The 20,974-nt window shown below is 40.4% G+C and overlaps 3 protein-coding genes across 5 annotated transcripts; all 3 read left to right on the top strand.

Annotated features, from left to right (window-relative positions):
• The first annotated feature begins 5,397 nt into the window (after nucleotides 1-5,397).
• Nucleotides 5,398-7,043, top strand: LOC111227326 (nuclear factor 7, brain-like). Its single transcript, XM_022752764.1, has one exon. It carries the CDS (start codon nucleotides 5,398-5,400, stop codon nucleotides 6,817-6,819), a length of 1,422 nt encoding a protein of 473 aa, XP_022608485.1. The 3' UTR covers nucleotides 6,820-7,043.
• A 2,299-nt stretch (nucleotides 7,044-9,342) lies between these two features.
• Nucleotides 9,343-12,365, top strand: LOC111227325 (nuclear factor 7, brain-like). The gene has a single exon (XM_022752763.1). The coding sequence runs from the start codon at nucleotides 9,432-9,434 to the stop codon at nucleotides 10,857-10,859; it is 1,428 nt and encodes a 475-aa protein (XP_022608484.1). The 5' UTR covers nucleotides 9,343-9,431; the 3' UTR covers nucleotides 10,860-12,365.
• Nucleotides 12,366-12,514: 149 nt separating this feature from the next.
• On the top strand, nucleotides 12,515-20,974 carry LOC111227338. Of its 3 annotated transcripts, none has more exons than XM_022752778.1 (10): nucleotides 12,515-12,543; nucleotides 13,700-14,457; nucleotides 14,757-14,833; nucleotides 15,047-15,127; nucleotides 15,303-15,362; nucleotides 15,466-15,555; nucleotides 15,659-15,754; nucleotides 16,595-18,470; nucleotides 19,180-19,329; nucleotides 20,233-20,974. In XM_022752778.1, exons 2-10 carry the CDS (start codon nucleotides 13,755-13,757, stop codon nucleotides 20,517-20,519), a joined length of 3,420 nt encoding a protein of 1,139 aa, XP_022608499.1. In that variant the 5' UTR covers nucleotides 12,515-12,543; nucleotides 13,700-13,754; the 3' UTR covers nucleotides 20,520-20,974. The 3 variants fall into 3 exon arrangements, with proteins under 3 accessions (XP_022608499.1, XP_022608501.1, XP_022608500.1); XM_022752779.1 differs by lacking the exon at nucleotides 12,515-12,543 and adding an exon at nucleotides 12,955-13,004; XM_022752780.1 differs by lacking the exon at nucleotides 15,466-15,555.

Here is a 20,974-nt window from a genome sequence, read left to right as displayed (position 1 = left end):
ACATTGCGCCAATATTTATTCTTCCACATATTTACATATTAAGGATTATTACAAGTTGGTTTTCATGTTGACGTCACAAACAGAAATATCGATGAGTTTATTTGCTAAATTAAAAGTGAAGAGCAAAATACTGGAGATTAATAAACTGTGTTCTGAAAACAGACTGAAAGAATTTTCAGGAAGAAATTTTGTTGTTTTGATATAAGAATAAAATGAAGTTTAAACCAAATCAAGTAGTCAAGATGCAAGGAATGTCTGCTTTAGTGATTATACATTTACAAGTATACTGTAATTCACACTGAGTTTCTCTAAATAATGACCCATTATCAGAAATGTGGAAACAAATCATAAATAAATCTTCATTTCCTGTCAGAAAAAAAATCTGAATAAAACTTGCTGGTGATTTAGTTTGACACATCATGTAAAGTAGCATCCATAAGATTACAATTTGCATAAAACCTATATCTCACCCATTATAGAACTCTGACAGGATTAGCGTTCTATGTCATTGACCAAGGTAACGTATACAAAAATGACAATCAATACACGTATGAAGACTGCAGTGTGATTTAGAATAATCTTCATTACAATAGTATCCTCTATTAAAACATCTGTGTCCAAAGATATATAAACTACAGCACTCCAAAACTCGTGTCAAATGACATACGAAAAGCATCAAAGAGAAGTAAAACTGACCTGCACACACACACTGTTCACAGAAGGAAACAGTCGAGAGTCTAATCAATCGGACAGTGGATATAAAACTTAGCTATACAATGTTGTTTGACCAAAACAAGACTTTGTCTGAGCAACCAGGAATAATTGAGTACAAGCTATGATTTAGTACAAGTTTGTCTCCTGATGATGTGATACCAGCTTCAGCAGTTGTTGTCTACTTTTTCTTGACATTTATCCTTGTATTTTAAGAATTAAAGATCCCAACAAACCTACAAAAAACAATCTATTTTTGAAAAGCTGAAGACACATCAGACTTACCATCATGAGCTTTTACCACTCATGAATCTAAATCTGAACTAAGAAAACAAAACTGAAACTTAAGTATATTTTCATTATAAAAACCAAAAACATTTGGATTTTCATACTATTTACAGTGATTTTCCCATCCGAAACAGCGACTTGAAAGCGAGAAAAAAATCATTTCTCATATGATCAATCTATACGTAATCGAGTTCTTATTGGAACCTTCTCAACAACAGACTCAAGATTCTCTAATCTTCAAGGACACAAAGAGATTAAAAAAATAATAATCAATCAGAAATCGTACAATACTAAAACTGATAATTGATGAGATATTAGTTTCAAAATATGAAATCAGTCTTTGATTTAGCAGCTGTAATAAAAGTTTATCACCTGATCTGATTCTATTGAAAACCAGAGTTGAGTTGTTATCATGTTTTCAGTTTGACATTCAACACCAATTTCTGCGATAATTCATTTCAGAAGCACAAAACCAAGGAGCGTAATGTTTGAGATGCCGGCTCGAATCACCCAGAGAGAATCCACCAGTCTAATGTTAACTGGACGTACGAGAGGTGACAGCTGGGGCGGGTGAGAAGCAGTGTAGAAAGGAAGATAAGCGGAGCGTTGGCTTGTAAAGTGATGATTATGAGTGAGTGTAGATGTTACGACAAACCTCGAAACCAATGCATGAGAGCGATAAAACTAAACATCCCGTGATACCAAGCGCAGTCGAGAGGAACATCTCAGAGGGGACCCACAGCAGATTCAAAGGAGTCTGTTCTTGGCGTCCGAGCCAGACTTGTCCGGAATACTAAAATTGAGTGGGAAGAGTTTTTCTCAGTGGATATATTGAAGTTGGTTCGTCCGGTCTCTGTGAGTGAAGAGTGTGGAGTCATGTTCAGGGTTGCGAGTAGAGAGACACCTCCCGCCCTGTCATGAGTCGCAGCTGGACTCTGATCCTCTGGCAGAACTCTTGCTTCACTGCCGACCAGATCGGTCTATTAACACCATGATTTAGTTTTCCCACTCGATGCGTATAATAAGACAACCAGAATCCGTATATGGTCTGTGAAATAAACGTATCTTTGCCCTTCCTGTCAACGCCTGGACTCGTTTAGGTGCGGAGAGGCGGGCGCGAGCGAATCCATCAGGAGCGTCTCCCACCTCCACCTCCCAGCTGTGTTCTCCCTGAGCTGAAGCCCTCAGAGCCCCAGCGAACATTTAGCCATACGTGAGTGTTTTCTCTCTGAGTCAGGAGCTTTGCTGCTTTGTTCTCCATGTCGCACAGTACTATTGCGTCCAGATCATCAGACAGATGGAGCCTGGGGTGCTGCATTTACTTTGCCGTCCAGGAATGGACAGGACTGAAGTGAACCTTTCCCTGTCAATCTTCTTCCCAGATCCTTCTTCGCACTGAAGGACAGGGATTGCCAGGGTGTGCGCACATCTGTCAGAGTTCCGTGAGAGCAGCTGTGTACTTGCTGACAGTGCCCCCCCCGCGGCCACCCCCGCCCCCCCCCCCCCGCCCCCCCCCCGCGCCTCCCCGGCCGCCCCCCGCGCCCCTCGAACCGTCGCCCCGCGCCGTACGCCGGGCTGCTTCCTGTCCAACCCCACCCACCCCTACGCCTTTCTCAGCGCCCCTACATCAACCCCTCCTTCCCCCCCCCTAGCTCCCCCCTGCCGGCGCGGCCGTACCCGCCCCCCCCCCCCCCCGCCCCCCGCCGCCCCCGCGCGCCCCGCGCGCCCCCCCCCGCCTCCAGCTCACATCCTCATCAGCCCCCCTCCCTGCCCCCCCGCCCTCGTCATCGGTTCTACCTCTCTTCCTCGACTGCTCCCCCCCGGGGGCGCCCCCCGCCCGTCCCTCTCCCCCGCGTTCCCGCCCCATCTCCCTTCCGCCCCCACCCGCCCCCTACCGAATCACTGGCCTCTCGGACAGCCCTGCCGCCCGCCTCTGGCCTCCCCACCCCCCTACCTTCCCGCTCTACCCCACCCGTCCCTCGGCACAGTCCCCCGCGACTCTCTGCCCCGTCGACTGGCGCCGCTTGTTCCCCGCCCCCCCGCGCTCTCTCCCGCACCTCCCATCCAGCTACTTGCACGGGCTCTGAGCTCTCGGTTCTGGATGAGGGTTATATAACTGCTGCAGGAACGGCACGTTGTGTTTCTGCAAGGTCTTCTTCAACAGCAGAGATACTGTCTGACAGAGACGAGATCTAGCTCGCTGGAATCATCTTCATCGTCTCTTGCTGATAGTCTTCCCCTTCGGGCTCCTCTGTCCTCCCTCAGAGCTGCAAGTCTGACTCCTCTCCTCTTTCAGGAACTGGTGTCTGGAGTGGTTGAACTCTGCTCTGATCTGCCTCTGGGTGGACAAACGAGCGCGTTCTTGGAAGTTGTTGGAATCACTTCACTGTATGTTAAAATCACTCACACCTCTGTCTTGGTTAGTGGTTGTGATCTCTCTTTGCTTATCCTTTTAGAGACCCATTCTCAAGTCGATCCAGCTGCTTCCTTCAGGGTCACTGACTGCTTTCTTGGTGCGTGACTAGGCAAACCAACCTTGTGGACTCTGGTGGAGAGGAACAACTCACAGAACAGGACAGCACACTCTATCTTCATCCTTACAGAACAATTTAGCTCTTCGTTGATGTTTACTACAGAACCACCTCCACGCTTCTTCTCTCCGCAGTTCGTGTCTGCAGATGATCCAAGATTTGCGGTCTCCCGAGCAAAGGAACAGCCAGGTTCCTTCAGTCCAAAGTTTAACCTGAATTCCTTGAGGAGTTTCCTTTTACAAATGGGGACAGTTTCTTGTGTTTTAGCTTGTTGCCCAGAATTGCCTTCGTAGGCCGAGCGGTGAACGAGAACTGTAGTGCAGCTGCGAGAACAGCGGAGATCTCTGAAGTCTCTGAACACACGGAATGGCAACTTAAGGTAACTTTTCAAGCACAGAACTTTCTCAGCCATTTGTCTTGCGTATGGTAAATCGTCTTTCAACAGCCAAGAACTCACCAATCACTTGTACTCTTCAACTGAAAAAATCCAAACGTGTGTTCCAGGCAGAAATCTACACGCTGTATGGCCCGGTCTCAGCTCGAAAACAATGTCAAAAATCTACTTTCATTTCTTTTCACGCTACTTCATTGGTCAAATCCACACCCAGCAGGAAATGCGTCATTTGTTGAGGTCACACATTGACTGAAGCTCCTGACCTGTATCTGCAGGATTCTCCACTTTGAAATAAATGCTGCCACATGATTGGCTGATTTGGATAATTGCATGAATCAGCAGGTGTTTCCTAATAAAGTGCTCAGTGAGTGTAATTTGCCTTTGTTTACCTCCACACAGGGCAAAACAAAGTTAACACTTCAAGCTGTTCAGCTCAGTTAGTTCCCACTTATTGTCTGTTGCTGTTACTTGTTTCTTCTTTGTTGTTTTAAGTTTTGCATAAAAACCTAAAACCTCTTTTTCTCATCTGTTGAAAGTACTTTACACACACACACACTGCTTCCTGTATGTGAGGTGCTGGAGCTACTCATTAAAGACTTGAATACTATTGGTTGCTTCTCTGAGCACAATGTTTGACTATCTGTTGTCAGTCTGGCACAAGCCTATAACCCACTTTAAGAGAAGACGGATACAAATATTTAGTTTGAGGGATTTTGTGAAGGAAATTAAAGAAGTGCACCGTCGAGACAGTGAGTCCAAAGGTTGGGTACGAGACTAATAAAAAGCTGTAAGACAAAGTCTAAAGATAAATGAGAGTTGGAATAAAACATGTGATCAGATCATGATTGATCAGTTGATAAGAACGACTATGTTTGATCTTGACTGACTTCTGGATGAAAGATCAAGTGAATAAACGATGAAAGAAACACAAGCACAGAAACACTCACTCACCTCATTATTGATCTTAAACATCACTCAGTGAATAAGTGTCATCTTAAGAGTCTGATGTTATTTCATCATCACCAGTGTTTCCAGCAGTTTCTCTGTCTCTACTGTGACAACATACACTTTTCACTGTCATTCGCTAAATATAAAACACAACATTTCAGTAGGATCAATAGTTCAGTGTCTCTTCACCTTCGTGTCGATGTGTAACTGCATTTCCCACACTGCTTCACTCTACACTTGCAAACACAGGGACTGAAGGACAGGTGTCACATGACTTAGGTCACATCTTGTTCTGTACAAAGGTAATAAAAGCAGATAGCAGAATATATTGCCATTAATGAATAACCAATGAAAGATTTGGATGAAATTGAAAGCAGATTCTGTCATTGCTGAACGGAGTCAGGACGCCATTACAGGCTGGGAAATCTCTAACTGAACAATAATCACCTGGACAGTGTAAGAGGCAAGCTGAAGGGAAATTAAACTTGGTGAGTCTTTCAATTACAAACAATTTGTAAACAGAAAATGGCTGAGCGAGATCTTGGAAGCTTCCTGAGCTGCCCTTTGTGTTCAGAGACTTTCAGAGATCCTGTGTCTCTGAGCTGCAACCACAGCTTCTGTTCAAGCTGCCTGAAGAAATTCTTGGAACAAGCTAAAAACAAAAACTGTCCCATTTGCAAAAGAAAATCTTCAAAGGTTATTTCATATGTAAACTTTGCACTGAAGGAACTGGCTGATTCCTTTGCTGGGAGACAGAAATCTGGATCATCTGAGACAGAACTGGGAGAGAAGAAGGTGGAGGTGGTTTGTAGTAAACATCAAGAAGAGCCTAAATTGTTCTGTAAGGATGAAGATAGAGCTGTGTGTACTGTCTGTGATTTTCCTCACCACCAGAGTCACATGGTGGTTCCTGTAGAACAAGCAGTCAGTGACCTGAAGGAGCAGCTGAAATCTGACTTAAAGTCTCTACAGGACAAGAGGAACAAATATGAGGAAGTGGAGAAAACATACAGTGAAATGACTGAACACTCACAGAAGCAGCTGTTGTCCACAGAGAGGCAGATCAGAGCAGAGTTCAACAAGCTCCACCAGTTCCTGAAAGAGGAAGAGGAGTCCAGACTGGCAGCTCTGAGGGAGGAAGAGGAGCAGAAGGGGAAGACTATCAGCAGAGAGATGAAGATGATTCAGGAGCAGATCTCCTCTCTGTCAGACAGTATCTCTGCTGTTGAAGAAGACCTGCAGAAACACAACGTGCCGTTCCTCAGCAGTTATAAACCCACTCAGACCAGAGCCAGAGCCCAGTGCTCACTGTCAGATCCACAGCTGCTCTCAGGAGCTCTGACAGATGTGGCCAAACACCTGGGCAACCTGTCCTTCAGAGTCTGGGAGAAGATGAAGGAGAAGGTCCACTTCATTCCTTTCATTCTGGACCCAAACACTGCAAACCGATGGATCCATCTGTCTGATGATCTGACCAGTGTGAGACATGGAGACACAAAGCAGCAGCTCCCTGACAATCCAGAGAGATTCACTAAGTATGTCAGTGTTCTGGGCTCTGAGGGCTTCAGCTCAGGGAAACACAGCTGGGAGGTGGAGGTGGGAGACCATCCTGTCTGGAATGTGGGTTTGACTAAAGAGTCATTTGACAAGAAGGGAGAGATATCTGCTTCACCAGAATATGGATTCTGGTGTTTAACACATCGCAGTGGAAAATACACCAATGGTGTTGGTAAGACTGTCAAAGTGAAGAAGAGTCTCCAGAGGATCAGAGTCCAGCTGGACTATGACAAGGGGAAAGTGTCCTTCTATGACCCTGAAGACACGACTCCCATCTTCACTCACAGAGACACTTTCACTGAGAAACTCTTCCCATATTTCAGTATTGATAAGGCTGGTGACGCCAAAACCTCTGATATCAAACTGTGTCACACTGAGATTTCTCTGTGATGTTCAGGGATGTTAGTTTTTCTCTCATGATGGTTTGAGGTTTATTACACTCTAAACTCATCATCTCACTTTACAGCCAAGCTGCTTCTACACCTGCTCACCTGTCATTTAGTCTTTAAAACAGATGTGATTTGGTGTTGAGGGTCACTAAAACATTTAGCTCCTTGTTTCTGTGCTCTGAAATGAATTATCCAGAATTGTGTTGATGTACAAAACTGAAAACATGAACAACTCAACAACTGTTTTCAACTGAATCAGATCAGGAGATAAACTTTTATACAGCTGCAAATCAAGACTGATTTTTAAATAATATCATCATCATCAGTTTTAGTTTGTAAGATTTCTGATTGATTGTTGTTTAATTATTTTATTCATGAAGAGAATTGATCTGTTGTTGAGAGTCACAGAAACTTTACTGTCTGAAATTGATCATGTAAAATGATTTTTATCTTCAATCGCTGTTGTCATGGAAACTCACTGTAAAAACATGAAAACCCAAAGTGTTGTTTTTATATGAAAATCATTTAGTTACAGTTTTGTTTTCTTTAGTTCAGATTCATTCATGATGGTAACTCCTGCTGTCGATCTTCAGCTTTTCAAAACTAGATTTAGTTTGTAGGTTTGTTGGATCTTTATTCTTAAAATAAAGATTAATGTCCAAGAAAAAGTGACAACAAACTGCTGAAGCTGTATCACATCATCAGGAGACAAACTTTACAAATCAGAGCTGTTCATTATCCTGGTTCTCAGCATCTTGTTTTGAGTCAAACAACATTGTATAGTAGTTTATATCCACTGTCCTGATGCTCTGACTGTTTCACTTCTGTGACAGTTTGTTCATCAGCAGTTTTACTTTTTGATCTTCTTGTGTCATTTGATGAGTTTTGGATCTGTAGTTTTATTCTTTGGAAACAGATGTTTTAATAGAGATTCATTTTAATGAAGTATTTAATCACACTGCCTCTTCATACGTTATTTGTCATTTTTGTATCGGTCTACTTGGTCAATGACATGAACGCTAAATGTCCAGTTCATAATGGTGAGATATAGGTTTATCAAATGTACATCTTATGGATGCTACTTTACATGATGTGTAAATAAATCACCAGCAAGTTTTATTCAGATTTTTTTTCTGACAGGAAATGAGATTTATTTTATGATTTGTTTCCATTTCTGATAATCGTCATTTTAGAAAACTCAGTGTGAATTACAGTATACTTGTATGTATATCATAAAGCAGCACATTACTTCATCTTGACCTATTGATGGTTTAAACTTCATTTTTCTTTTCAAAACAACAAATGTCTTCCTGAAACTCTTTCAGTCTGTTTTCAGAACACAGTTTATCTAAATCTCAGTATCTGCTCTTCAACTTTTATTTACAAAATAAAACTCATGATATTTCCTTTTGTGACGTCACATGAAAACAAACTTGTAATAATCCTAAATATGTCAAACTATGTGAAGAATAAATCATTGCATGTTGGAGAAAGGTTGTACAACTTGTTTGATTTTGTTGGAGTTGCATTGGTTTTCACAGCAGTCAGCTGCTCACTGTGTGTGTGATGTCACAGTTAGAAACAGTCAGAAATCAGATCTGAAGATGGATCGTTTCTCTGTTACAGATCTGCCACAATCCTGTAGTTTATCATTAGAAAGTTACAGAAGGTCATTAAACAACTTCTCTTCCTGCCTGGACGACATTTCTTCAATCCTCATTGTTTTCCTGTTTGATTTTAATGAGAAATAAGAAATCGACAGAACATTCATGTTTTGTTCACAATATAAAAATCTGATCATTAGTTATTTGTACTTCATTTGTCAATCTCATTATAATCAGTCCGACCAGTGCATGATGGGATATATACTCATGTCCTCCTGTGACCCTGAACAGAGAAAGACAGTAAATGACATATGACTGAGTGATTGAATGAAGGAGTGAATCAGTGAGAACATGTGGGGCAAAGAAAAGAAAAAAACATCTGCACAAGATTAACAAGAAGAAAGAAGATCTGAGGGGTGAATTAAAACTTTGTAGCTGCATTTGAAGTTAATACCTGCAACATTTAATCTATCTGGAGCAAATAAACATCTTCATACTGACATGTTGGCACAATGTTTCCTGGTGCAGTTGCTGAAACATAAAATGTTGTCAAACTGGTCTGGTGTCAGTGGAGACGTTCACTCCTCACTGAGTGAACAGAAAACTCTCCTTGATTCATTCTTATTGTGAATTGTAGAAATGTTATAATCTATGTAATCTCTGATCTACATAATCTTTGTTGAGAAAAGGAGAGACGGATCAGAATGATGAGACATTTTCAATGTTGTGTTGTTTGCCTACAGATGACTGTGCTGTGTGAAACAAAGAGTCAAACATTTCTCTCTGAAACACTTTGTGGCAGCTCCATCTGCTGGTGACAAAATCACACGGCAGCGTTTCCGACTGTAAAATTCAACCAATGACAGAGGTGAAGAAAATGAAAATAGTTGTTTTGATTGTCATCGCTGCTCAGATGTCATTACAGGGTGTGACGGGACTGTAAGCAGAACGTTGAAGAGACAGTGACTTGGTGAGTTTTGCTGTTAAATATAATCAAGATACCAAGGAAATGGCTGAGAAAGTTGCTCTGGTTGAAAGTTACCTGAGTTGCCATGTGTGTTCAGAGACTTTCAAAGATCCTGTGTCTCTGAGCTGCAACCACAGCTTCTGTTCAAGCTGCCTGAAGAAATTCTGGGAACAAGCTAAAAACAAAAACTGTCCCATTTGTAAAAGGAAATCCTCAAAGGATTTTCCAACTGTAAACTTTGGACTGAAGGAACTGGCTGATTCTTTTGCTGGGAGACAGAAATCTGGATCATCGGAGACAGAACTGGGAGAGAAGAAGGTGGAGGTGGTTTGTGGTAAACATCAAGAAGAGCCTAAATTGTTCTGTAAGGATGAAGATAGAGCTGTGTGTCCTGTCTGTGAGTTTTCTCTCCACCAGAGTCACAAGGTGGTTCCTGTAGAACAAGCAGTCAGTGACCTGAAGGAGCAGCTGGAATCTGACTTAAAGTCTCTACAGGACAAGAGGAACAAATACAAACAAGTGGAGAAAACATACAGTGAAGTGATTCAACACTCCAAGAAGCAGCTGTTGTCCACAGAGAGGCAGATCAGAGCAGAGTTCAACAAGCTCCACCAGTTCCTGAAAGAGGAAGAGGAGTCCAGACTGGCAGCTCTGAGGGAGGAAGAGGAGCAGAAGGGGAAGACTATCAGCAGAGAGATGAAGATGATTCAGGAGCAGATCTCCTCTCTGTCAGACAGTATCTCTGCTGTTGAAGAAGACCTGCAGAAACACAACGTGCCGTTCCTCAGCAGTTATAAACCCACTCAGACCAGAGCCAGAGCCCAGTGCTCACTGTCAGATCCACAGCTGCTCTCAGGAGCTCTGACAGATGTGGCCAAACACCTGGGCAACCTGTCCTTCAGAGTCTGGGAGAAGATGAAGGAGAAGGTCCACTTCAGTCCTGTCATTCTGGACCCAAACACTGCAAACCCCTGGCTCCATCTGTCTGATGATCTGACCAGTGTGAGACATGGAGACACAAAGCAGCAGCTCCCTGACAATCCAGAGAGAAACACTCAGTATCACAGTGTTCTGGGCTCTGAGGGCTTCAGCTCAGGGAAACACAGCTGGGAGGTGGAGGTGGGAGACCATCCTGACTGGATTGTGGGTTTGGCTAAAGAGTCAGTTGACAGGAAGGGAGAGTGTCCTGCTTCACCAGAATATGGAATCTGGTGTTTATCACATGATGATGATGAATACACCGATGGTGAGGAAAAGACTGTCACAGTGAAGAAGAGTCTCCAGAGGATCAGAGTCCAGCTGGACTATGACAGGGGGGAGGTGTCCTTCTACGACCCTGAAGACACGACTCCCATCTTCACTCACAGAGACACTTTCACTGAGAAACTCTTCCCATATTTTAATATTGGAGAAGCTGGTGACGCCAAAACCTCTGATATCAAACTGTGTCACACTGAGATTTCTCTGTGATGTTCAGGGATGTTAGTTTTTCTCTCATGATGGTTTGAGGTTTATTACACTCTAAACTCATCATCACATTTTACAGCCAAGCTGCTTCTACACCTGCTCACCTGTCATTTAGTCTTTAAAATAGATGTGATTTGGTGTTGAGGGTCACTAAAACATTTAGCTCCTTGTTTCTAATAATATCATCATCATCAGTTTTAGTTTGTAAGATTTCTGATTGATTATTATTTTTTCTTTTGTTTTTGAAGAGAATTGATCTGTTGTTGGGGCTCACAGAAACTTTACTGTCTGAAATTGATCATGTAAAATGATTTTTATCTTCAATCGCTGTTGTCATGGAAACTCCCTGTAAATACATGAAAATCCAAATTGTTGTTTTTATATGCAAATCATTTACTTACACTTTTGTTTACTTTAGTTCAGATTTATTCATGATGGTAACTTTAGTTTGTAGGTTTGTTGGATCTTTATTCTTAAAATAAAGATTAATGTCCAATAAAAAGTGACAACAAACTGCTGAAGCTGTATCACATCATCAGGAGACAAACTTTACAAATCAGAGCTGTTCATTATCCTGGTTCTCAGCATCTTGTTTTGAGTCAAACAACATTGTATAGTAGTTTATATCCACTGTCCTGATGCTCTGACTGTTTCACTTCTGTGACAGTTTGTTCATCAGCAGTTTTACTTTTTGATCTTCTTGTGTCATTTGATGAGTTTTGGATCTGTAGTTTTATTCTTTGGAAACAGATGTTTTAATAGAGATTCATTTTAATGAAGTATTTAATCACACTGCCTCTTCATACGTTATTTGTCATTTTTGTATCGGTCTACTTGGTCAATGACATGAACGCTAAATGTCCAGTTCATAATGGTGAGATATAGGTTTATCAAATGTACATCTTATGGATGCTACTTTACATGATGTGTAAATAAATCACCAGCAAGTTTTATTCAGACTTTTTTTCAGACAGGAAATGAGATTTATTTTATGATTTGTTTCCGTTTCTGATAATCGTCATTTTAGAAAACTCAGTGTGAATTACAGTATACTTGTATGTATATCATAAAGCAGCACATTACTTCATCTTGATATTTCCTTTTGTGACTTCACATGAAAACAAACTTGAAATAGTCATAAATATGTAAAATTATGTGAAGAATAAATCATTGCATGTTGGAGAAAGGTTGTACAACTTGTTTGATTTTGTTGGAGTTGCATTGGTTTTCACAGCAGTCAGCTGCTCACTGTGTGTGTGATCTCACAGTTAGAATCAGTCAGATCTCAGATCCGAGGATGGATCATATATTACTATTATTATATTCTCTGATCGTTGTTTCAACATTTGACTTGAATTGAAATGAAGTTCAGAATAAAAGACAATACGAATAAATAAAACAAAAACGAATTAAAAGCTTTTTTCTCTATATTTAGTTCTATTGGATGAATTGAACACAGATATAGGAGCAGACTACTGCGATAGAAAAATGAAAACGTTGTTAAACTTGTTTAGTTTCAGTCAATGTGTTGAAATGTTTCGAAATGTTTCAAATAAAAGTTTTTCATTAATTTATTTCATGTCTTGCTTTATTTGTGGAGTTAACGCTCTTATTCTGAAAAAAACAAGCGGAAGTATTATGTTAACAGCATGAGAGGTAAACAAAGGCCGTTGCCCGATCTCCGCAGGTGTGGTACTCATGTTCAAACATGTTTTAATGAATGTAAGATGTGTCTGTACATACGTTTGTATCTTTAAATCCGGTCATTTTGCAGTCGTTGCTACCGCTACGAATATTTCCGGTATTTCACAGACGAGCTTGCTAACTGCTAACGGTAACGGCTAATCAACGTAGCTAGCTAAATAACTACTAACCACAAGGTATGTTGTCAGTGAGCACGTAACGATTTAAGCACAGAGGACCTTTCCCTACTGTAAATATTAATGCAAAGTGATTTGGGGAAAATATCGAAGTCACCATTCATTAAAGATCATTGAAATGAAAAGCTCTACAAACTCTACACTTAATTTTCTAGTGTGTTCTATAAAAATACGATGTCAACTGTTTTAAATGAGCTTTTTCTTCGGTAAAAACTCATGTTAAATCCCATGTACAGCTGAAACGAGTAGTCGATTCTGTGATTTACAGGTAAATAATCATAAACTATTTCGATAATCGATTAATCATTTCAGTTATTTGCCAAGCAAAATTTGTTCAAAAAATGCTAAACATTATCTGAGTCTATCAAATGCTTTCGTTGTAAACTGAATATCTTTGTACTTGAGATTGAACCAAACAAGATTTTTTTTTACTTTACTTTGGACTTGGACTGAAACTGTAGTTGTTTGCTTTTTCTTTCTTTCTTTCTTTCTTTCTTTCTTTCTTTTTTTTGATATTCCATAGATTTAATTAAAAAAAAAAATACATACATATATACAAAAAACAATTTCATTAATATCTGTGAGTTGTTAATTATCTATAGACTTTAACATCTATACATGTACAGGTATTAGGCTAGTTTACATTTTTTGAATTTCTGTATTAAAAACTAGGGTTGGATATAATCCCCCCAATTCAGGATATTAGTAATCCGACAGTATTTTTTTTATTTTTTATTATATGGACTCTTTTGCGTCTTTTTAAAGTCCCTACAGTAATGTTTTCCAGCTGAAGCCCAGCATTTCTTTCTCTCTTATGGCCAGCTGGTGCAATATTATTTCCTAAACCACACTCTCCCTTCTATTATGTTGCACGAAGTCAATGAAGATGGATGTGATGTAAGTAGAAATGCAACTGTGTCGTGGGCATGATGGTAAATTGTGCGTTATGTTTTGCTCTGCCAGGACCTGTGTCCAAGGAAATAAGAGATTTCAAGCAACAATTTGATGATTATGGACAATGATGGAGAACCCAACAGCAAATAAGAGCCACCTACCCTGTCAGTCGTGGGTGGGCCAGAACGGCTGGTCCACAACTTTAACTCAAGGACCCCCCCTCAACTCAGTGACCAGCTCTCAGCATCTCAGCTTGGGCTTGTCTTCTGAACAGCGACCCTCCTACGACCATCTGCAGACGTCCAATCAAAGCTGTTTGAGCGACCTCAGCACCTTATCATCCACAAATAACACTCATCACTCTGTCCTGTACAAAGCCTCTCACATTAGTAGCAATCTATCATCCACCACGTTATTTGCCAACACTGCTATCCCAAGTGCCTCTCCTCTTATTTCCTGTGCTCAGCAAAGCCCACAGACTTCATCACTGCTGCTAACTGCAAACCAACGAAAAACTATACCTCTACCATCTCTTCCCCAACCAAACCAAGGATTACAGCCCAGCAGGCCCCAACATGTACCACCTCTGTCACCCCATGACCCTTACAAAGCGTCATTTCGACCTCTGTTAACCAATCAGGGTTTACCAAGTAGACTTCAGGATCTGCCTATGAGCTTGCCATCATGTGGACAAAGTGTAAGTGCATCACAACCTACTCTGGAAGGAGCGAATGTGGAATCTGCTGGTGTTACTGGATACACTCACAGCTATGGCCCATCTACTTCTCAGGAGCAGCCTCAGTGGATATCATCATCACACTGCACAGGTATTGTATTTGTAATACCTGCGTGTTACAGTGGCATGTTTGTCATGTAGTGAAGGGTGAAAAGCCTCTTCAGTGTGGTTAAACATGTAGTATTTTGTGTCAAGTCTGATGTTCATATCAGAATTGGACCAAGACTATTTGAGCCAATTTTTTGACTGCACTTGAATTTTTAGATCCTAATTGAGCGTACTGAATTTTAAAAGAATCAAATCTTATAGCCATTATTTGCCTCATTATAAGTTCATGTTACAATATTGTACCATTTTGTACCATCTTACATTGTCTTTTCTTTTCCTCAGGAGCCGTAAGCAAATCTGTCCCTGATGCAGCTGCTCATCCTAACAATGAGCCATCGCAGGAGAACCTTACTCCTCTGGTGAGGAACCTAACCGCAAACACCAAAACAGAGGAAAGTTCTGTTGTTTTGGTGGTTTATTTTTGTACTAATACATCTAAGCTGTGGTAATTTTTTACATAATTTGTTGCTATCAAGGTTGACTGACTAGCATAGACGTGGAGTTCCATTGAAGATCATTACCGTTAATTTATACCTTTTAATGTTTTTTTAATAATTTTGATCTGCTTTCAGGGCAGCACTGAGATATGGCGTTCAGTACTTTTACATCACCGTGCGCAACTACTTAAACAGCTGGCAGAGATGGATAAACTTGTAAGTGTGTTATGGCAATTTTTCATCGAAGAAGATCAGTACTATTTCTTTAGATAGCTGCTATCCAGTATTACAGTAAAGATATTTTATTTCTTAATCCGTGATATTATAGAGATTGTTATAGATAATTCTCGACAGTTTCCCCCTACTGACTTGACTTTGTCCTCCCTCTAAGCTGGAATCAATTCCTCCAGATGACGGTAGTGATGGGCAGCCTCTACCCACAGCTAGTCAGGTAGATGACATTTCTCTTTATTTGGATGCTGTAGTTTGATTTGCAATGATATAAAACAATTCATATCTTATAATATAGTACGCACTATTGTTTCCACTCTTAGTTTCCTCCATCAATGGATGATTCATCTCAGTGTGAGCAAACTAAAACCAGCAATGCACAGCAAGTTGAGCTGTCTCCAGGAAAGTCAAGGGTAGCTCCATATTAGATTTATTAATTCTGCATAAATTACTTTTCTTAACTTTTACAGTGTTAGAATTTCTTACCTTCTTTTCGTTGTTTGTTTTGTTTTTCAGACGCAGCGGCATCTTTCAGCAGATTGTTTATCACCTGCGACCTTTGATGAACACGATGAGGCCTGTGATAAGCCAATGTCAGCAGGAGAATCAGAGGTAGTTACCTTTTATTATTAGAACAGTTTCCATGTGAAAGTTATGGCATTGCCCACAGTCTGTTTCTGTTATGTTCTTCTGTTCTTTAAGTTGCGTTTATGTGGTGTGACCTTTAACTGTCAGGCCTTAGGACACTCAAAGCTTTTCATTTCCTGTTTCAGCCAGTAATCTCATCAACGACAATATTAGATCTGAAATGATTTGTCAACTAATTGACTAGTCAATTGGCAGAACTGTAATATTGTGATGACTGCTAATCATCAGTCATTTATCAAAGGAAAAATGCTGAGTGTTACCTAATGCCAGCTTGTCATTTGTGAGGATTTCCTGCTTTTTTATGCCATATATAGTAGAAAATTGAATAGCTTTAACTTGGGCTTTATGAAATAGTGATGGGAATTTTTCACTATATTCAGACATTTATAGGCCAAAGCATTAACTGAAAATATTATTGGCAAATTAATTGATTATGAATAAAATTGTTAGTTGCAGCACTGAAAAAAATATGCATTTATATATTGGAAATATATATCAATCAAAATGAATACACCAATCAGCCACAATATTAACACAGATAACTGGTTTTAGTGTTGTGTCTGATCAGTGTATATTGCCAAATAAATTCAGACTTTAGGCAGGTGCAGACTTCAATCATACAAATAATGCAAACAGTAATTGACCTAAGAAAGTCTTTTGAAGTCGAATCTGTCAAATTAAAATCTTTTTATTAATATGTTTCTGTGTCCTGAAATATAAAATATGAAATACTCCGTAGGATTTTATTTGCCTCATTCACAGATTGTGACCATATTTCCACAATTGTTTTTACGGATTTTTCAGAAAAGGGAAAATACCTCAGCCGAGTCAGGGGATGACACCGATCCCGATTACATCCCTAACAGCGATGGCGACTTCTCTGATTTCCAATCTGACGCTGACTGGGGCTCTTCAGATGAATCTAGTCACAGCTGTTCCTCGACCTCCATGGACGAAAGAGCTCCTCTCCTGTTGAAAAAAAAGGCTAAATTAGAAAGTTCTTTGTGTAAGGACAAAGGTCTGAAAAAGTCATGTGCAACTAATCAGAATCAGCCCCCCGGAGCTGTAGTGCTGCCAACTTCAAATTCCAAAGCACACCGTGTTTACGACAAGAGGAATTACTGTTTGTTCTGCTCTAAGCCACTAGCCAAAATGGCACGGCATCTAGAGACAGTCCACAGTGACAAAGCAGAGGTTGCAGTTGCATTTCAGTATCCCATGCATTCCAGAGAAAGACAGAAGATATGGAACAAACTAATAAATCAAGGAAACTTTGTGCATAATAAAGATGTTTTGAGAACAGGGAAGGGACAACTTGCTGTCCGAAAAAGACCCAACACAACTGGACAAGCCAAAGACTTTCTTCATTGTCTTTACTGTCGCGGTCTTTATGTGAAGAAAACGTTGTACAGGCACATGAGACTGTGCCCAGAGAAAGTGAGGAACGAAAATGAATCGCAGATTGGAAGAAAGCGTATCGCATCACGGTGTGCGCTTGAAACTTTAGGAGATCTTGGTGTAAGCGATGGCTTTAAGAGCATTCTGTGCGAGATGATCTACGATGACGTGACACAAGCCGTCATGGATGACAAGATTATCTTGCAGTTTGGAGAGCAAATGTTCAATCAGCACGGATCTGACGTGAGGAAGCATGATTATATAAGACAAAACCTTCGTCAGATAGCAAGGCTTGTGCTCGAAGCTCAAAAAATAACCCCTCTGAAGAACCTGCAGGATTTCTTTTACCCCTCAAGCTTCCGACATGTGGTTTCTGCAGTGAAAGTCTTAGCAGGCTATGACCCAGAAAACAAAACATACAACATTCCTTCACTTGCCCTCAAGCTCGGCTACCACCTACAGAAGGCCTGTAGTATTGTTGAGAGTAACGCAGTGAAGTGTGGTGATGCAAGCCTGGCAGAGTCTGCGCGAAACTTCCTGTCAGTGTACCAGAAGAAATGGAACGAGTTAATTTCTTCAGGCGCATTAACAACTCTTAGAGAAACTAAACTGACCACAGAAAAAACTGTGCCATTCGCTCAAGATGTAAAGCGCCTGAATTTCCACATGGAGACTGCTCATCTTCTTGCCGAGAGAAAACTCAGAGACGCACCTTCTGCAGAAAGCTATGCTGTTCTGGCCAAGGTGATACTCGCTCGGACAATCATTTTCAACAGGAGGAAACCCGGAGAGATATCAACGATACAGCTAACAACTTTTATGTCGCGGAAAAAGTCAAACGTGCTTGATGACATGGATGTATCCGTCTCAGATTTGGAAAGAACCATGTGTGGGCTTTTCACTAGAGTTGACATACGAGGGAACTGTGGGAGAATGGTCCCTGTTCTACTGAAGCCCTCATTCGTGTCAGCTATGGAACTTCTCGTAAAGACCCGCGAGACGTGTGGGGTCCCCAGTAAGAATCCCTTTCTCTTCGGCCGACCGAGTGCACTGTCTGCCTACAAAGGGTCAGAGTGCATCCAACAATATGTCAAAGAATGTGGAGCTAAAAACCCTGAGGCGCTGACATCAAGAAAGATCAGGAAGCATTATGCTACAATGCTACAGCTGTTGAACCTGGATGAAGATGAGGCTGACCAAATTTTAGGCCCTAATAATCAAGTTCGAACCCTGCGACAGAACAACGACATGCAGCTGAATGATGTTGAAATGGTTTCTGAAGGTAATCATTTTTCAGTTTTTAGGCAATTAAAAAATATATATGCCAAAACACCAAAGTGACATTTTGCACAGTTAAATATTAAATACAGGATTTAGGTAAGGTGCCAGTCTGTGGTTACGTGTAGTATGAAGGTCGTTTCCACCTTTTTCACGTTCCACTTGAAAATACAAAAGTAAACCACTTTCTAAAGTAACAGCTGGCGTGATATTTTAATGATCTCTGAGTAATGTTGAACCAATGCAGTCCACACGTGTGCCATACTTTAGAGCAACTGTCATCATATTAAAGATTAAATCATATGCAGGAACCTGGAATACACATCCGTCTGGTTTTGAAGACTTGCAGATCTAAAAACCTTTTAACTGGACTTGGACTAGCTTTCATTTGTACATTTGATTTGATATCATGAGGCAAATGGTTCAGATATCAGTGCAGTGATCTATTGATGTAATATGGCTCAAACTAAATTGAGGGTTACATTCAATCAGTTGATGTTAGGGTGAAAACAAGGGAGTGACTAGTATCCTGAGAGACCACTGAGTAACTTGTTGCCATTGAATGGAGGGTGTTGCACCACATGGCTGTAATAAATACAGTCACCACGACCAAATGGCTGTAAGGCTGAAAATGGAATGTGTTGGCAATGTGCGTATAGGTAGATGGGATACACTATGTAAAATAAGACTTCCTGTTTGTGTCTTCAATGCAGTAAGATCACAACAAGCTGCATCATGGCATCACACTGAGGTCTCCGGTGCAAGCTATGAACCAGCAGATTTTTATCAACAACAAGCACATGGAGTAACAGCAGGCACCGAAGTGACTGTACCTCCAAGACCTGTCAACTCAGACAACAAAGGTAGTACCGGCGATCGTTAACCGTCTTTCTGTCCCTTTCTTTTTAGGTTCATGACTCTATGACATATTGTCTGTAAGCTTATATTACTGATATGTGATTTTGTTATACTTTTTATACACACGTGGTGCTCCTAAATACATTTTACAGTTTGCACACATCTATTTTTAGTTGCTCGCACTGTAGAGCCCTGATTTGCAAGGATTTTTATTTTTGACTTGCCAATCCACTTTTTAGGTGTTGATGGTCCCAAGCCTGCAGTTTGTCAGAATATATATATGTATATATATATATTGTTTTTGTCTTTTTAACACAATAGTTGTGTTACATCACATTGCCTAATGTTATGATATTAGACTTCCACAATTAATGATTATGATTATGTTTTTGGTTTTTATTTACTGCCTGTATTTAATTTGTCTGGATTGTCTGTTTCAATAGTTTGTTGATCTTCTAAATTGAATTAGATGTTCCAATCACCCTGTTTCATGTTTCAATTTCGTAATGAATGTAGTTTGAATTCTGAACACTATAGGCCACACATTTCAAAATCATTAAATCATGTCAAAGGGGAGACGAGACAAAGTGTCTCCAAATGTTGTTATTAATTGTTCGTTTTTGTTCAAGCTTAATTTGATGTCAAAACAAACAAAAAAGAAAATTTGGAGGGTGAGATTTACAGGTTTGAAGCTTTTGTCTTGTCTTTGTTTGGGGTCTTTGTCCACAAAAGAGAGTATGGTCGTTACAACAGTGTATATAAGATCCTGTCTTCAACAAACATTCAGCTTCATCTTAAGAATAAGACACCTTGCTGTGTAATGTCAGGAACTTATTTTGAGGAATATTTAGTTTTCTAGAGTTTCAGTGATGACAGAAGTTCATTCCTTTCTGCTTTCCCCATACCAGGGTCTCAAAATAAGGGCAAACACAAATGGGAAGAAGCAGAGGTTCTTGCTGTCGAAAGACACATGATGCGTTTCATTCAAGGACACAAGGTGCCTCAGAAAAACGACTGCATTCAGTGTCTTGAGGCTGAGCCAAAAGCACTGAGGACGCGTTCGTGGAAAGGTGTAAAGGACTACGTCAGGAACAGGATCACAGCCCTTAAAAGACAAAGTGGCACATCCTCAAACAGTAACAGGCCGGGGCAAGTGGAACCACAGCAGAGTACTGGACATTTTCAGCAGTTGTAGATGTGATATTTTGTTGATGGCAAAACGTGCAACTTTTGCCTCTTCTACTTTCTTATCCTTCACCAGCCTCTCTCCCTAGTTCCGTCCGTCCGTTTACAATGGCCAAGGATAGATTGATTATTGATCATTTTTATTACATTTTATGGTTGTTCTCAGTCAGCACTGTTTATTATGATTACAGTTTGTCTTACTCTGTGATTTTGTTCCATTTTATTAAGTTCATTAAAACAGAGACCGTTCATAAATACTGACAAATGGCTGATGGATAATACGTTTTTGGAGCTGTAAGTTTACCCTCCACAACCAAGTTATCTGGTATACTGCATTTTGTTATTCTGTTTGGTATACTAGTATATGGTATTTTGTTTGACTTTGTATAACAATTTACCAATAATAAAGTGCCAAGAATAATATTCTAGCAATTTATTTTTGAACAAAAAGATGCCACCCAGTCT

Source organism: Seriola dumerili, unplaced genomic scaffold (assembly GCF_002260705.1).
Source record: "Seriola dumerili isolate Sdu_G_001 unplaced genomic scaffold, Sdu_1.0 BDQW01000177.1, whole genome shotgun sequence".
NCBI classification, from domain to species: domain Eukaryota; kingdom Metazoa; phylum Chordata; class Actinopteri; order Carangiformes; family Carangidae; genus Seriola; species Seriola dumerili.
The sequence above is the reverse complement of the archived record's forward strand: the minus strand, read 5'-3'. Positions and strand labels throughout refer to the sequence as shown.

Coding starts and splice junctions, on each gene's coding strand:
- LOC111227338 (XM_022752778.1), top strand. CDS start 13,755: ATGATGGAGAACCCAACAGCAAATAAGAGCCACCTACCCTGTCAGTCG. Junction 14,458..14,756: donor ATCATCATCACACTGCACAG/GTATTGTATTTG, acceptor TCTTTTCCTCAG/GAGCCGTAAGCAAATCTGTC. Junction 18,471..19,179: donor TGTTGAAATGGTTTCTGAAG/GTAATCATTTTT, acceptor TCTTCAATGCAG/TAAGATCACAACAAGCTGCA.
- LOC111227325 (XM_022752763.1), top strand. CDS start 9,432: ATGGCTGAGAAAGTTGCTCTGGTTGAAAGTTACCTGAGTTGCCATGTG.
- LOC111227326 (XM_022752764.1), top strand. CDS start 5,398: ATGGCTGAGCGAGATCTTGGAAGCTTCCTGAGCTGCCCTTTGTGTTCA.